We start from the raw sequence: 17489 nt of genomic DNA, 5'->3' as shown, positions 1-17489 counted from the left end.
GGGTGAATTACTCTATGTCCTCTTGGTGAAGGAACAGGAGCAGGAGTTTTCTCCTTAATAGGAGCAGGAGAAGAAGTGGTATCTTCTTTTCGGCGTGCAGCCTGAGCTTCTTCGACATTAATAAACTCAGTAGCACGTTCAATTAATAAGTCAAAATTGGCAGGAGGATTTCTCACCAGATCTTTAAAGAAATTATTATCATTTAAGCCTTGAGAAAAAGCACTTACCAATATCTCAGTGGTAGCATTGGGCACATCGATGGCTACCTGATTGAATCTCTTAATATAGGCTCTAATGGACTCTTTAGATCCCTGTTTAATTGAAAATAAGCTCCAAGGAGTTTTATGATACCTCTTGTTGCTGGAAAATGATGCAAGAAAACCTTCTTGAAATCTTTAAACCTTCGGATAGAATTCTCTGGCAATCTTTTAAACCAGCATTGAGATGCTCCTCCGAGTGTCGTAAGGAACATCCGACACTTTACTCCATCAGAAAATTGTTGTAGTAGCGTTACATTCTAGAATTTTAACAAATGATCTTCCGGATCTGTAGTCCCAGTGTACTCGCCGATCTGAAGATTTTGATACCGCTTAGGAAGCGGATCATCCAGTACACTTTGAGAGAATGGAGAAATGATTCTTTCCAGTGAGCTATCGCTAGTTATCATCTTAACTTAGCGCTTTTCTCTGTCTGGTGCTTCGCCAGAGGATTCTTGAAATATAGGCTTTCGTCCTCCTTGTTCCAAAGGAGTGCGAAGGAAAGCTCAAGGACGCCTAGTTGGGGAAGCTGTGGCCGGAGGGAAATATACATGTTCTTCTTATTCTGGCTCCTTTCCTTTCCGGTGCTCAGTAGTCGAAATTGCTGGATTATGAGCTACTGGCAGAGCAGCTCCAGTATGAGCTTGAAGTTGTTGTTGTTGTTGTTGCAAAGCTTTTTGTACATGAGAATTAATAAGAAAATCTAGATCTTCACGGCTAATAGTGAGTAAATTCGATTTTCCAGCCTCTTCCATCTTGTAGTCTCAGATTCAGGTGAAGTTCCCACATACGACGCTAAATTTGATCCTGTCTGAGAAGCTGGACAAGACGGAGATCCAGTAGAAAGAACTTACTGCTGATGGAGAAGAATGCCTAGAGAACGCCGATCCGAGAAACCCAAAGCAGATCGGGAAGAATAGGATCACCCAATGCCCTCCCGGCACGAAGACCTGATGACGAGAAAGAAACCCAATCGAAGAGACACCCGAATTCGAAGCTCCGGAGACCTCTTGCACATAAGAGATCAGCCAACACTATTGTCAGTGACCTAAGACCGGGGTGGGAATCCCTGGCTAGGCCCTCCGACGCTCAAGTTAGTGATCTCTCTTGGTGAAGAAGAAGAAGATGAACAGTAGTTCAAAATTAGGGTTACGAATGTGCATGATGATGTGAACTTACCTGGCCAACGGAGAGGATTCCCCCTTTTATACCACTTCATATAACCTCCGTAGTCATGAAGTGGACCCCGGTTTGTTAGAGTTTGTTATGAGATGACGTAAGCTGCGTACTTGTGGTGAATAACTTTTAAGGAATCTTTCTTGTACCCCAGATGTACCTCCTTTGTCGTTTAGCACCTGTAAAACAATCTAAAAACACATTTCCCGCCAAAATATATAATACCTGTCATATAGTCACATATTGCAAATATCTTCATTAATTATCTTATTTGAAATATTTACCTCTATCCTACCTCATGAGTCCCTTTAAAGTGTTTCTATCGTTTCGACCCTCCTGCTTCTATTATATCATGGATAGCTCAATGTACCAATGTTCCTTGTATCGGTCGAGGTTAATCACAACTAGATTTAGTTAATGATTATTATTCCTCATGAGGCTTCTATCGGCGCCCTTCTATGTTATTTATCCTAACTAGCACTAGGCTATATTTTATCAAGTATCTTTCCAAGGTATTGGTCAACCGACCGGTCTTGGCTTTCCTTCTTAAAGCACATTTCGGTCGATGCAAATCTACCTCCTTTTGAGGTATATCCCGGCCGATATTAGTCTACTTCCTTTGAGGTATATGTCAATTAATATGGGTTTTCCTCCTTAGAGACATATTTCGGTCGATACTAACCTACCTCCTTTGGAGGTATATCTCGGCCGATATTAGCCTACCTCCTTTGAGGTATATGTTAATTAATATGGGTCTTCCTCCTTGGAGGCATATTACGGTCGATACCAACCTACCTCCTTTGGAGGTATATCCCGGCCGATATTAACCTACTTCCTTTGAGGTATATGTCAATTAATACGGGTCTTCCTCCTTGGAGACATATTTTGGTCGATACTAACTTACCTCCTTTGGAGGTATATCCCGGCCGATATTAGCCTACCTCCTTTGAGGTATATGTTAATTAATACGGGTCTTCCTCCTTGGAGACATATTTCGGTCGATACTAACCTACCTCCTTTGGAGGTATATCCCGGCCGATATTAGCCTACCTCCTTTGAGGTATATGTTAATTAATATGGGTCTTCCTCCTTGGAGGCATATTTCGGTCAATACTAACCTACCTCCTTTGGAGGTATATCCCGGCCGATATTAGCCTACCTCCTTTGAGGTATATGTCAATTAATACGGGTCTTCCTCCTTGGAGGCATATTTCGGTTGATACCAACCTACCTCCTTTGGAGGTATATCCCGGCCGATATTAGCCTACCTCCTTTGAGGTATATGTCAATTAATATGAGTTTTCCTCCTTGGAGGCATATTTCGGTCGATACTAACCTACCTTCTTTGAGGTATATACCGGCCGATATTAGCCTACCTCCTTTGAGGTATATGTTAATTAATATGGGTCTTCCTCCTTGGAGGCATATTTCGGTCGATACTAACCTACCTCCTTTGGAGGTATATCCCGGCCGATATTAGCCTACCTCTCTGGAGGTATATCCCGCTCGATATTGGCCTATCTCAACTCGGCTATCCCCTTTCCCTTCCTCATCGGGGGTCCATGGAACCTAACCCGTATCAATAGCTTTCTAGAAAAGATTTGATATCTTTCCTTATTTGTAGATTGATAGGAAGATTTTAATTTTGATAAAACTTTCCTTTTTTGTAACCATGTTCATGATTTAAAAAGAGAGTTTTAAAATTAAATATTTCCTTTTATAAGTTTTTACAAAAGATTAAGAAAAGATTTGATATCTTTCCTTATTTGTAGATTGAAAGGAGATTTTAATTTTAGAGATAACTTTGCTTTTTGGAAATCATCCACATGTTTTAAAAGAGAGATTTTAATTTAAAGAAATTTCCTTTTATAACCAACCATGAAGGGATAAATTATTAGAGAAATTTTATTTCTAAAATTTCCGGAAACAAATAAGGAAGTTTTAATTTTTGTTTAAAACTTGCCTATTTTGGAAGCTCTTAAGGTGGTCGGCCATATGATTTAAAAAAAGGAATTTGGTTTTAATTAATTAAATTTTCCTTTTCATGGCAAAGGAATTAAGGAAGTTTTTATTTAAATTTCCTTATTTGTCAAGACCAAGGATTATAAAAGAGGGGGTAGATGTGCTTTCATGGGTGACAACTCTATTCTATTTTCCTCCCTCTCTTCCTTGGTGGTGGTCGTCCCTAGAGATTTTTCTTCTCCTCTTCTTTTCTTCTTTAGTGGCCGGTTTCATCTCTCTTGGAGCTCTTGTTGGTGGCCGGTTCTAGCTAGGAGAAGAAGGAGAGAAAAGAGGTTTTGTTTCTAGCATCCCTTGGAGCTTGGTGGTGGTGGCCGAACCTCTACATCCTTAGAGGAGTCTTGGTGGCCGAAACTTGGTGAAGAAGAATAAGGGCTTGGGTGGTTTTCATCTCAGTAAATCGTTGCCCACACAACGTCCGAGATAAGAAGAGGAATACGGTAGAAGATCAAGAGGTTATTTGCTTACAAAGAAAGGTATAACTAGTAATTGTTTTCCGCATCATACTAGTTTTTCTTTGTATGAATTCTAAACACAAGAGGCATATGATTCTAGAGTTTCGAATTTGTGATTCGAGTTTGTGTTTTTTTTTTTGGTTTTTCGAATTTGTGATTCGATTGTTCCTTTTGGTTAAACCTAGAGTTATATAAGGAAATTAAATATTAAATTTCTTTAAAAGGCTTTGTCTAGGAAGTTGTGGTTGCTCCCATATCCAAGAAGGCCTAGTGCCTCGCCATGTTTATCCTGGAAGCCAATTTTAGAAATTAATATTTAATTGAATTTATAACATAGGTGGATTTGGATCAATAATGTTAAGCGTTGTTTGCGATCCAAATCTAAACCATTAAGAACAGATAAGTTAAATTTGGAATCAATAATGTTAAGTTCCGTTTGTAATTCCTAATTTATTTTCTAAAGAACACAATAGGTTGTTTAGGAAAGGTTCGACACTTGTACAAAATTTTTATACAGTAGAACCGGTTCGATCTTCCTAGGACCAACCAACAAACAGATCACGTATTAAAGTTGTGTATTGGTTGTGTTGAAGTTCTGGCCGAGTCTGCCTTATATAGAGCATTGAGGGCACCTCCAAGCTCAATAAGGGTGCCTCCAGTGGCAAAATTGATCTTGAAAACCTCGGTCTTGATAAGCTCCACTTACTGTGATTTCTATCTATGCGAGGGTGCCTCCAAGCACTCTGAGGCACCTCCAATGCACCTTGGAGGTGCCTCCAACGCCTCTAGGGCACCTCTGCGCCACAAAGTCTTATCTACCACTCTTATCTCCTTGAAGGCACCTTCGGCTCATCCAAGGCACCTCTAAGATAGGATCCAAAGCTAACTTTTGCTCCTTTCGTCCTGTAAAATGTGTTAGTCCAAAAACACAGTGTAACTTATAAAACAAAGTTATCACAATAATAAAAATAGAATTATTAATTAGATTCTGTCTATCAAAAACCAGTATTTAGTCAAGGTTTCAGTTTAGAAATCCAAAATGGATCTAAACTAGACCTACACCTAAAGTCCCTAATTGAGATTCCTTCTCACTGGAACACTCTCCTCCAATGACTTTCCTTACTTACCATGTAGAATCGCTTGACTGTCTTTTGATCCACCAAGTCTTCTCGCTAGTTGTCAGGTCTTCTAACTCAACTAGACTTCGGCCAGCTGTCAAGTCCCGTAGACCTAACCGGATTAGGTCACTCGTTGACCTATCTGAACTTCTACACTCGTTATTAGGTCCTCCAAACCTAGCTGGATTTCAACTTGGTGTTAGATCTGTCAAGTCTGCACACTTGGTAGAGAGGTTAGATCACACCACACCTAACTTTAATCCATTTGTCATTCATCAAAACTTAGGTTTGATCATTGGTGTCAGCTACACCAACAGCAAGATGGTCACATTAGGTCATTGGATATTAGATATTTCAATGATTGGTACTAGTGCTAGTGGATAGAGTTGTCAATTTGGTTTGGGCCTATCGGGTTGGCCCGCCCCGCCAAACAATTTAAGCGGATTGGGTTGAAATTTTATCAACCCAAGCCCGCCGTGGGCCGACCCACCTAGGCTCGCAACCCACGCAGGTTGGCCCGCGATGGGCTTGGGTTGGCCCACGGGTTGAGAAACACATGTAAACTAAGTTCTATGTCAATTTATTATCTTTCTTTGTTATAATTTTGAAATAAAAATAGTACTTTTCATCCCATATAAGTACTCATTTATGTCTTTATATTTAAAATACATATTTATGGATATATTTAATTGATGAGATCTTTTTGAAGTAAAACGTTGAAGATATGAAATATTTTTTTATTTTTTTAAAAAAAAAATTGATGGGCCCGCGGGTTGGCCTGCCAAACCCGCAACCTGTCTTGGATTGAGTTGGGTTGGAAATTTCCTAACTCGCCAAGTTGACGGGTCAGCTCGCCCCGCCCCACCAAATGGTTGACATGCCACAGGCCAACCCGCCCTGTCACGGGTTGGCCTGTCTGACAGCTCTACTAGTAGGAGATTACAAGTATTGGCCCTTGGAGCTAATTATGAGATGATTGAAAATAGAACTTTTGTATCATATTTTATTAATAAAAGGTAAAGTTTATAGTTATTATATTTACTTCGGATCTATGCCAAATGAATAAGTATAAAAATGTCCTAGAATAGTTGGTTCTAGTCTACTACATATCAACTAGTCGAATTGATAGTGGGAGATTGTATGTGTGTATATATATAGGTCAATTGATTAATCTCACAAGTCATGGATATAAGATATTAAATTAACATATGGATATATATTAGAGAATATGTACTGAATTGACCCGCTGTGAGAATGTTTCATGAATTATTATGTGAGTATCATAAATATTCTCATAGTAATTTTGGTATAAATTGTCCTTAGACTTGAAGTCACTATGGTTCCCTGCATAAGGAGTTGTGTATTTTGAAATCAGTAAAGTCACCTGTAATTCTTTTAGTCCTAACAACTAGGTTCGATCGGGCTCTAACAAAGTTGATTTCGTTGAAGGATCATTAGGGGTCATTAAGGTCTCAAATCCCTTGGAGGCCCATTCAAGTTCAAATTCCTCATTTACGGGTCCACAAGGCTTTTTCTTAAACAACACGTGTTCACTATTAAAGGATATTAACTAAAGGCCTGTTGATCCGTTTGACCCATCAACCTATTACCTTATTTAATGCCCTATAAGAGTTTGTCAGAAAATCCCTAGAATGTATATTTGCAACCCATATTAGATACATCTTTACCATCCCTATGATTGGACTACCTGATACCATTTAGGCATAGGACTAAGACATGTTATATTAGGAGTTAAATTATCATAGTAAGACACCTCGATACAGGTGCCAAGGATGGATGTACTACATAAGGAGGTTCCTTCTCCACGCACAAATAAACTCTTCAATAATTTTTTATTATTCGTCATCATTCTTTGCATAGTTATTTAGATTTGACCTCAAAAATTAATTTGAGCGTCAAAATGATTGTGACAGGGGTCATCCATTGGCCGCTCTTTCTTCTCTATGTGCCTTCAATGATGTGACAGGCTAGTTATCGACTTTAGATTTTCTCCGTTTGCACGCCATCCATCTCACCAACTATACATTTTTATCGGTTTCAGACAGAAACGGGATGCAAAGAAGTGTTGCATGCAAATAGTAGACAATGCTCGCTTGTAAATTCGAACTTGAGCTCGCGCATGATTGCCAAGAACCATATCCTCGCCTCTTGCGCTATGCAAGATGCCTTCTAAGGCTACATATGTGCGGAATGCCTTTCACTCTTTCAAAATTATTTCCTTTTAAATGATTAATTTTTTGTGCAATAACTGAAACTTAAACTATACTATTTGTGTGTCGGTGTGTGGTTCTTTTTCTTGTAAAAGTGAATTGGTTCCCTAATTACTCGAAATTACAAAGCATTTGTTATAATCTGAGTTTCTTACAACGTATGGAATAAGTTGGCCAACCGGATCGACCAAACCTTTGTGGGGTGCCGACCGATCGAGGGAAGACATCGTGGCATTCCGGCGGACGAGCCAATTGATGATGGACACACTGTATTAATGAACCCAACTGGGAGCTTTGAGGTGGACGGGAAGCTACGCTTGCTTCATCCAACGGATGACGCGATGGGCATTCCCTAGTGAACTCCCATGTCAATGAGCGGAGGAGGTAAAAAGGAGACAACATCACATGGCATCAAATATTGGCCGTCCGATGAGATCCATAGATGGCGATCTTAAGCAATATGATCCCTTACCAATGAGACAACGGCTGGATGGCCTGGACCGGACCGGATCGGACCGGATCGTCATGTGATTAAACCAGTTTTTGATGGATTGAGTGAGCCATCCATGGGACGGCAGCGATGATGATATGATTCCAGAGTGTGTTGGGTTATAGGTTAAAAATATAATTTTATATTGAAAGTATATATAAAAGATGAAGAATGATATCTCCATTAGTATAAATTTTTTTAGATAAAGTCTAAGAATAAAATTATAAGTACTTGGACTTAAAGTAAATAATATCATACTATTGTGGATATATCTAAATTTTTTTCTATCCTATAATTTGTATTAGAGCAAGATCGTTTTTCATTGGATTAATCATCGAAAGAAGCACGAGTCAATGACTCGATGCTCGAGAGGAAATTCTGAATAGGTCAAAAATGACCCGATGCTCAAGAGATATCTTTATTAGTATGAATATTTTAAGTAGAGTACCAGAATAAGAATAAAAAGTGAATAATATTTTACTACAATAAGATATTTCAATTACCATGATTAATTCAGTTTTTATTAGAATCTCTCTCACATATATATATATATATATATATATATATATATATATATATCTCCTGCGCGCTCGCACAGTGCGCGACTGTGCGCGCGCGCAGGAGATCGGTCAATTTTTTTTTATTTTTTTTATTTTTTTAATATTTTAAATTTAAAAAATTAATTAAAAAATTTAACATTTCCTTATATAAATTTTTAATACCTTAATATATCCCCTTAACATATTACAATACTCAATAAAAGCTTAAATAAAAGCTATTTTAATTTTTTTTTAAAACCAAACACTATAACCTAATTGAAAAGCCTAAACCCCAAAGGTAAAATCTAAAAAAAAAAATAACTTTAACACTATACCCAAAGCCTGAACCCTAAAAATAAAATTTTTAAAAAAATTTTTAATTATTTTTTTTAATTCAAAAATTAAAAAAAAAAAAAAAAAACAAATTAAAATCACTGATATCCTGCGCGCGCGCACAGTCGCGCACTGTGCGGCGCGCAGGATATCAAAACCGTATATATATATATATATATATATATATATATATATATATATATATATATGGCACAACGATTTAAGTGTAACGGAGTTAAATATAGTATTATAGTTTGATAATCTGTTGAGACATGTACGGTGTTTAATTACTCTGGTGATTATTGGAAAATCATTTTCGAAATTAGTTGGTTCGAAGAAATGGGTATTTAGTGTCAACTAAGAAAAATAAAAAATAAAAACTTAGATTTGTAGCATCACAACAGTTAGTTACCTAATTTTTTTTAACCAAAGACAATTACATTTGTAGCCCCAAACTTGGTGCAGTGGTAAGACACCAAGTGAAATACTCGTACATCCAAAATTCGATTCTCATGCCATGTAATTACATGGGCAATGCTTGAACAATTGGGATAACTGGTGGCCCCAAACTTAGTATTTTTACCATGTTATTTACCATTCTTATTTACAATTTGCCCAACAATCATTTTTTAAAAAATAATCTAGTGTTCAATCTTCGCTTGATTAATCCGGAAGATGATATTCATCTATCGAATAAATTTAACATACAAGTTATACGCATTAACTTACATATTAACTCATAATTGAGAGCCCTCATGCAACGAAAATGATATTCAATAACACAACAATTAGGATTTTTAGTTATCCATTTGTCAATTTTAATTTTTTTTTAATATATTTTTTTGTCATATTCGTATTTTTCTATAATTTTCCGTTTTAAACATTGTTTTTGAAAAAAAAAAAAAAAACTGATTTATCTTTTAAATATTTTTCTAAAAAAAATATGTAATTAATTGTTTTTAATATTAGATGGCGGGTTGGCAATCCGGTGCCACGAGCCAACATAAATAACTTTTCGACAGGGATTTCAGCCTTTTATTTGATTTTTATTGCTACCAAATTATTAAATTCGAGGTAACAACCGGTAGACAAACATAGTCAACGTCTACGTCTGGTGGTGTTAACTTTTTTTTTAACTTTGTGGACATCACCAGGGACTTTGTAAATTGTGAGAATTTTCCAAATTAAACAATCAAAAGTAAACGCGAAGACTTAGAATTCTTAAGCCGTTCGCTAGAAGCCATAAGCCATTCACCAGGCTCCATTCTCTATATATACGAGCTAAACGTGCACATGCCAAGGAATTAAAGCACCTATCCGTTCGACAGTAGTGATCGGAGATGGGCCGGATCTTGGCAGAGGCGTCGTTCACTGGCAATGGCTCCGCCATGTCCTCGAAGCTTCGACTCTTCTTGGAGGTGGATGTGGCTGTTGCTGTGGTTGTGGTGGCGGTGGTGGCTGTGGTGGCAGTGGTTGTGACGGCGGTGACTGTGGTGGTGGTTGATGCGACAACTGCTTCGTTTGATCTCATCTGAAACAAAGCACAGAGTTCCTTCTCTCATAGCACAAACTAATTATGTCCGGTTAAACTGTATAAGCTTCCCTAGTTGATATACGCAGATGTCGTTAGTGTCGATAATGGCTCTAAATCAAACTGAAACAAACAAGACCTTGTTTAATGGAGTGAACAGTGCTTGAGAATGTTCATAATTAAGGTTCGATCGAGTTTGGTGGACTTGGTAATTTGATCAAACTAAACATTAATCTATACCAAAATGAGAGAGGTGGAGCTTTGAATATGTTTGAGATGGATAAAAATCCAAGTTTAGTTGGGGTTGGTATTGCACTATAATTTGATCAAATTAAGCATTAATCTTAAACCAAAATGAAAGAGGTGGAGCTTTGGCATGGTGAATGAATTGTTAGAAAATTTGATTTTAATAACTTGTTAGGCCTTTTTTAATAACTTGTTACTTGAATAGAGACGAATCAAACTAGACTTGATGTGAGAGGCGTTTGGCGTAAACGTTATTATATTTATCCCGTTTGCATCACTCAATGCTAAAAAAGACGTTTGGAATAGGTTCACTAAATACTCAAAATTATAAAAAGATTGTGATAATCTGAGTTTCTAACAACGTTCGGAATGGACCATGTTCACGAATGCATATCCAACCGTTCTGAAGCTTCAAAGCCAACATGTTCATTCAATGGAAACTAAGCTACTGTTTAGGTCTCATGAACGAACCAAACTAGTAGATAGTCATCCTTGACACAGAATTCAATTTGTACTATAAAACTAGAGATCGCATTTGTAGTCAATCTCCTTGAAACAAATTCATCCAGGAAACTTGAACAAAGCTTTTAAAAGATTACATTCCTGTGATGTATCATGACAAGAAAAGGAAACAAGCCAATCTCAGCTACAGTTACTATGAAACCCACCCCTCAAAATTACAATATTATGGCACTAGGCTCCCCCAGTGGGCTATTAATAGAATTCAGAAGTAAACATCTTGCAGAACAAAAGTTCTGGCAGGTAGCTTTTGAAGCACAGTGCTAAATGCTAATCGATCTTGACGGAAGAGAATAGGTAATGAACAAAATAGAATGACACCAGAAAGCCAATGGCGCCAGTAGACAGCATGATTGCAATCGACATGATCAGCGAATAACCAAGATAAAGGGTAGCTGAAACAGGGCCACTCAAGCTCCTAAGGTCGAATACCAAGTAATTGATGGAGTAGAGAAAAACATACAGGGCTACAGATCCAGAAGCAAAGAAAGCCTTCCACCACCACCTCCAGTCCTCCACACAGAGGTGCATGTAAGTCAGGACCACGGAGACTTCAGCACAGACTATCACTAGCAGCATGAGAACCACAAGGAGGAAACCGAACACATAGTAGAACCTCCCCAGCCAAATGCTCGATAGGATAAAAAAGAGCTCAATGAAGAGGGTTCCGAAGGGCAGAGTCCCAGCACCGAGGATGAGAAGCCACGAAGGGTATTTCCGAGCAGGAATTTCTCTAGGGATTTGGTTGGTTCTAACAGGAAATTGTATTTCCTCAGCTTGGGCACCGATAAAACCACCAGCTAGAGTCAGTGGCACTGAGATGCAGAACCACAACGAGAGTAGAGTGAAATACAACGAGATAGGGATAGCTCCAGTACTCTTGCTTCCCCATAGGATAAAGTTTAATACAGTTAAAATGACAAAGACGATCCCCGGAAAGAAACAAGCAATTGACCAGCAGAGTGATCGCCAGCCCTCAGATCCTCCTTTGAAGGTCCTCCACAATCGAACGCCAACATATCCAGCAACAATCCCAAGGAAAAGATAGAGAATTATCATCCCCGTCAAAAGCATGCCGCGTGAAGCAGGAGACATGAACCCAAGTGCAGCAAAGATGATTGTTACAACTGCCATACCTGTAATTTGTACACCATCTCCAATCATGACACAGAAAAGCTTTGAGCATGTTGGCTCTCTGAATACATCACCCACGACAAGTTTCCAGCCAGAAAGCTCCTCGTTCATCTGGGCTTGGGCTTCTTTGTCCAGCTCCTCATACTTTGTTAAGTCCCTCCGGACTGTTCTCAAGAAAATAACAAAGACGATTCCGGCCAAAAAGAAGATAACCATCAAGGAATTCATGATAGAGAACCAATGAACCTTTGCACCCTCCATCTTTAGATATGCATCCCATCTTGATGGCCATCTGATGTCACTTTTAACAAATACAACTTCATAGGTAAAAGATATCTTCTCCTGCTCCCGAATGGTCTGAGACTTGTCAAGCTCCAATGGACAGCTCACAGACTCAACTTTATCATACATGTTCAGTTTTAGCATTGCCTGTGGATCACGCTTCACGCTGCAGGGAATCACTTCAAATCCAACAATTTCATACCCAGCCTTCTTATCATCAGTTTCAGCAATCATTCCCATCCCCTCTTCTCCTGTGGTCATAACTGCACCACGCCCTTCGTACTCATGAACCAACACTTTAAACTTCAAGTGATTGATAATGTAGTCTTCAGAGCTTCCAGTTGGAGTATAACCAACAGGAAATCCAGTCCACTGAATGGCAATGCCATTCTGGTCAGTGAACCTTCTCACAGGTAGATTGTCAAGTATCATGTTCACTTGGTAGAGATCATGTGTCCTCTGCTTCAAAAGTTTAACCTCATGTTCATTCAATGCATTAGTGGTGCACAAGTAAAGTGATTCATTAACATTAACATGGAATCGGTATGGAGAGTTATCAATCTGGTCACCCATGAGAAGCTCACCCAAATTCTCTGCACTCTTTTTGATTCCACCTTGCGGATGGCAATATGGAAGGCTGTAATAGCTATATGGGAGCTCAGTCTCAATGGAGGTGAGGGAATTAACTTTGGCATATATGCTCTCACCAGGTGTGTAGGTGTGCATATAACTACCAGGGAGATAAAATGCATTACTAGAACTGAAAAACAGAAACAAGGCCAGTAAAGCAAATGTAGACAACGAGGACGATTTCTTGGAGAATGAAAAAGACCCCATTTCGAATTGTTTCTTCTATGCTCTTTCTTCTTACAACTCAAACCTAAGATCCAACACCAACTTCCTTCAAAATTCACAAGATGACTGAAGAAACCTGAGTCAAAAACAAAGCAACGTGTCATTCAACCCTTAGAATCCCTTTTTCTCCCTTCAACAGAGAAATCTTCTAGATAATAAACGCAACAAAAGCTACTTCAGAAACAAAAGAAAATCAATGCCCAAACAATCGAATCTAGAAAGGAAAAAAAAAACTCTAATTTTAAGCTTTTCCAACATCATAACCAAGTAATAATGTAATAAACACCAAGACGAAACAAGTAGTAAACCCTAAATGGGAAAAAGCAAGTTCTTCCTTCCGCATGTGAAAACAACAGGTCACAACCTGCAAAGCTAATATAAGATGGATCCGAGGAGAAATTAAACTAAACACAACAGAGAAATCGAACAGATCTGCAAGTAGAAAAGAGAAATTACCAGATGGAGCAACAAGATCGGAGAGGCAACTCGATCTGAGGCCCCGTTGGACCAACAAGATAATGAAAAAAAAAAACTCAAACACAGTAACTTTAAGCAAGAATCTGAAGATAAAAACAGCAGATCCAAAATCGTAGGTCCTTGGATCTCGACGGAAAACGCAAGAGAGGTACATTGCGGCGAAGAAATCGCCTAGATCCCGGGTCGAGGAAGGAAGTTTACCTCATCGACAGGAAGATCCGACAGCGACTGGATCCCGGGAGCTCTCAGATCTGTCTCCGCTGAGAGAGAGCTTGGAGAGGAGAGGAGAGGAGAGGGGAGGGGTAGGCGAGGGGGATGAAATAAACGCAAGTAGTGGAGGCGAGACGAGCGGCGTGGATGAACCGCTTGGGTCGGAGTGCCCGCCTCAGTGGATGGCGAATCCGGATCCGGGCTCACCTGTAACGCATATAGAAAGAATCCGATACCTCAGCAACCGTTCTGCATCCCTATAAATGTATTTCTAGGTCTATTTAATTTAATATATTATCACTCAACTTTATAAAAACATCCTAACTTTAATACTATATTTTTTTTACCTGAATCAAATTAATGATTAAAAAAAAGACAAGTAGGGTCCCACAAGTAAATAATTAAGAGAGCTACCAAATCCGAGAATCAGGAGTCGATAATTTGTTGAACTTGACAGGTTACCTCTTTTTTTTTTTTTTATTTCTCTATTTTATCTACGCTATTAGCTCTTTTCTCCCCGCGAAATTACTGTATTTTCTCTCTTTCAGCTCCGTACTAATTTGATTGTTAGCAGGGCCAGCTCAAGGCAGGCCTATGCCTAGGCCCTATTATAGTGGGCCCATCAAATATATATATTAAATTTAACATGAATATTAGTTTAGAAATATATGGGTTTGGATATTAAATAATTTTAATTATGGTTAAAATAAATTTTAGTTAAGATTTATTTTCATAGGTAATTTTAATTTTTAACTAGTTAAATTATATTTAATCAAAAATTTTAATTTTTTATATTTGACCACTAAATTTTAGTTTTTTATTAAAGTTAAATTTAATCATTTTTTATTTTTTTTATTAGATTTGATTAAAAATATTAATTTTTTACCGTTAGATTTGGTTGATAATTTTTTTATTTTTTTATTAAAATTTGATCTATAATTTTAAATTTTTCATTGATCAAAATTTGATTAACATACTAGAATTAAGTTTGATTAATAAATTAAAAGTATTTATTGGTTATACTTATGAGTAATTGATTTTTTAAAAAAAAAATTACTTTTGAAAGTCAGAAGCATATTTGATCCGGCGGTAAGATGGGCCCCGTCCTGTAGAAAGTCCTGAGCCACGTGGGAGGTCAAAGTCAACGATCAACGTCGTGAGTATCCGGCTGAGCGGACGGTCTGCCTCAAGCATGGCTCAAGCATGTGCATCTGATTCTGCATTACAGCTCAGAAGACTCAAGCATGGCTCTAGCAGGGAGGAAGGAGGATCAAGCGACCCCCTCGCTCGGTCGAACAGGGGACACAGCCTTGGCCTGGCAGATATGGTTTCTTCGCTCGGCAAGACGGAGCCGGGACAATAGGATGATTGGCCAAGCGGACCTCCCGCTCGGCCTGGCCATGGTGTCGTTCGAAAGGCGCTAGCCGAACGGTTCCTCCGCTCAGCCCGGTGGAGGACAAAGGAAGCAACTGACGATATCTTCTTAGAGACCAGTGTCACTGATAGGTGGTATGGTCGGTGGCATGGTCAGACAGAGAATCGTACGATAGAATCTTACACTGTCACGTCAGGAATATGCTCGTGCTATTAAGGTATGACGTCAGACACATTTTTCTAACACGCCCATTCCAGGTTTGCTTTGAGGAGCATGCACGTCTCGGGGAGCGTGCACGCACCTCAGGGGAGCCCTATATAAGGACCTCCAGACTTCGACGGAGGTATGCTCACTTCTTTACTGTAGCTACAGTTTTCGCTTCCTCTTTGCTCTACTTCTTTCCGCCGAAGATCTTACATGAGCGTCGGAGGGTCATCGCCGGGGAACCCCCCCGGCTCGACATTATGCTTGCAGGTCTACGACAGCGGAAGATCTACACCTTCGAAGTCTTCGATCAGTCAACAAGAGCGTCATATCCCCAGCGTCGGACAGGGTCAATATTCATATTTAATATTGTATTATTATTTCTCCTTAAATTTATTGTTCCCCATTTTTCTTCTTTTTCATTATCTTTTTTACATTCTTATTATTGTGTCATTGCCACAAGTTATTGTGTAAGTTTTTTTTAATAATTCACCATCAATGTTTATAAGCTAATTATTTTTGGATAAATAAATTTGATCGATAATTTATCGAAGTTAAATTTGATTAAAAAAATCAATGATTATATTTGCTACTCGAATCTGTTACATCTATGTCACATAATAATAATTTTACCATTACGTCAAGACTTCTCTGGATCATCAAAAAAAAATTTAATTATGCCCCCAGGGCGTAGCGCAGACGGTGGGCGCATGGTATCTCTGGCGTAATGGCCAGGGGTCGATTCTCAGGAACTGACGACCTGGGGTTTACCCCGCCATGCGCCTATGGCCTGTGTACCTGCATGAACCTCCCTCCATATCCGTGGGGCCGACACTAGGGGGGCCGCTAAGGTAGCGGATCTACTTTTTTTTTTTTTTTATCAAAGTTAAAATTAATCGATAATTTTTTTAATTACAATTAAAATATATTTTAATAGTATTATATTAATAATATTATAATAATTATTACTCGTTGCCAAATTAGTTAGTATTTTAATATTTTATTGGAGAAATTTAGTTTATTTAATTAAAATATTTATTAAATAAATATATTTAATTTTTAATAAATTATAGTTGAAACTTGAAAGTTTTTGTTAGTGTGTGCATTTATGTGTCAAAATACTACTTATGTATTTTGTGAATAACTATTTCATAAAGGCAAGTATTTATCGTTAATTTTTACTTTTCTATACGTATATGATTAATGGGTATATTAATCTGGAAACAATTCTTGATAGGATATATATCTAGAAGGAATATGAATATCTAGATCAACGCTAAGTATAATTAGATCGAGATAGATCGAGAGATGGATATCTAAGTTGTACTTGGGGGTGCCTTGAGTTTAGAGGTATACTGGGCACGACTTGCTTAAGAGGAGACCACATATTAAGCATCATTTGGCATTCCTCTTATGAACGAATGTAACTGATCTTTTGACTTGAGACATATATTTATTCTATGCGTGGAGTGATATACTTTGACTCTATTAAAAGTAGTCTTTAATCGGATTGTTATTAATATAGTAGTTGGGTGTATGGTAAAGCGTAGAGATAATAGTGTTGAGTCAATAGAGAATTCATCGTTCTCTTGGATTATGAGTTAACATTCTGATCGCTTGATAGAGATATTAGTGTCTCGAAATCCATGATCATGGGAGGAATGTTTGATCATTTAAGAGTAGTCTGTTATATCTTAGAAATCCAGTAAAATAATTAATTTGATAATAATACATAATGTATCGAATTAATTGGGATATATGCTTAGATGAAGAGATTGAATTATACAGTAATTGGTTTATGGTAGTTTATAGTTTATGACTAATGTTAATTTTATCACGTTAGGTAGCTAAAAATTATTACTAAACGGTTATCTTTGTCTGTATATGGATTTACATTGTCTTTGTATATAAAATCTAGAGGGTCGCACACATAGCATGTGAACATTATCTATGATTGATTATTTTAATGGACATTAAAATTAATCAATTGATTATTTCAAAATAAAAATTAATTAGATTATTAATTAATTCTGAAATA

The 17489-nt window shown here is 37.9% G+C and overlaps 1 protein-coding gene across 1 annotated transcript; it reads right to left on the bottom strand.

Annotated features, from left to right (window-relative positions):
- Positions 1-10945: 10945 nt before the first annotated feature.
- LOC121975215 (transmembrane 9 superfamily member 12-like) lies at positions 10946-14017 on the bottom strand. Its single transcript, XM_042526721.1, has 2 exons — positions 13864-14017; positions 10946-13261 (listed from the first exon to the last, which is right to left on the bottom strand). Exon 2 carries the CDS (start codon positions 13165-13167, stop codon positions 11185-11187), a length of 1983 nt encoding a protein of 660 aa, XP_042382655.1. The 5' UTR covers positions 13168-13261; positions 13864-14017; the 3' UTR covers positions 10946-11184.
- Between the last annotated feature and the right edge of the window lie 3472 nt (positions 14018-17489).

This window comes from Zingiber officinale, chromosome 4B, assembly GCF_018446385.1.
Source record: "Zingiber officinale cultivar Zhangliang chromosome 4B, Zo_v1.1, whole genome shotgun sequence".
NCBI classification, from domain to species: Eukaryota; Viridiplantae; Streptophyta; class Magnoliopsida; order Zingiberales; family Zingiberaceae; genus Zingiber; species Zingiber officinale.
Note: the sequence above shows the minus strand (reverse complement) of the source record. Positions and strands in the feature narration are given on the sequence as shown.

Coding starts and splice junctions, on each gene's coding strand:
- LOC121975215 (XM_042526721.1), bottom strand. CDS start 13,167: ATGGGGTCTTTTTCATTCTCCAAGAAATCGTCCTCGTTGTCTACATTT.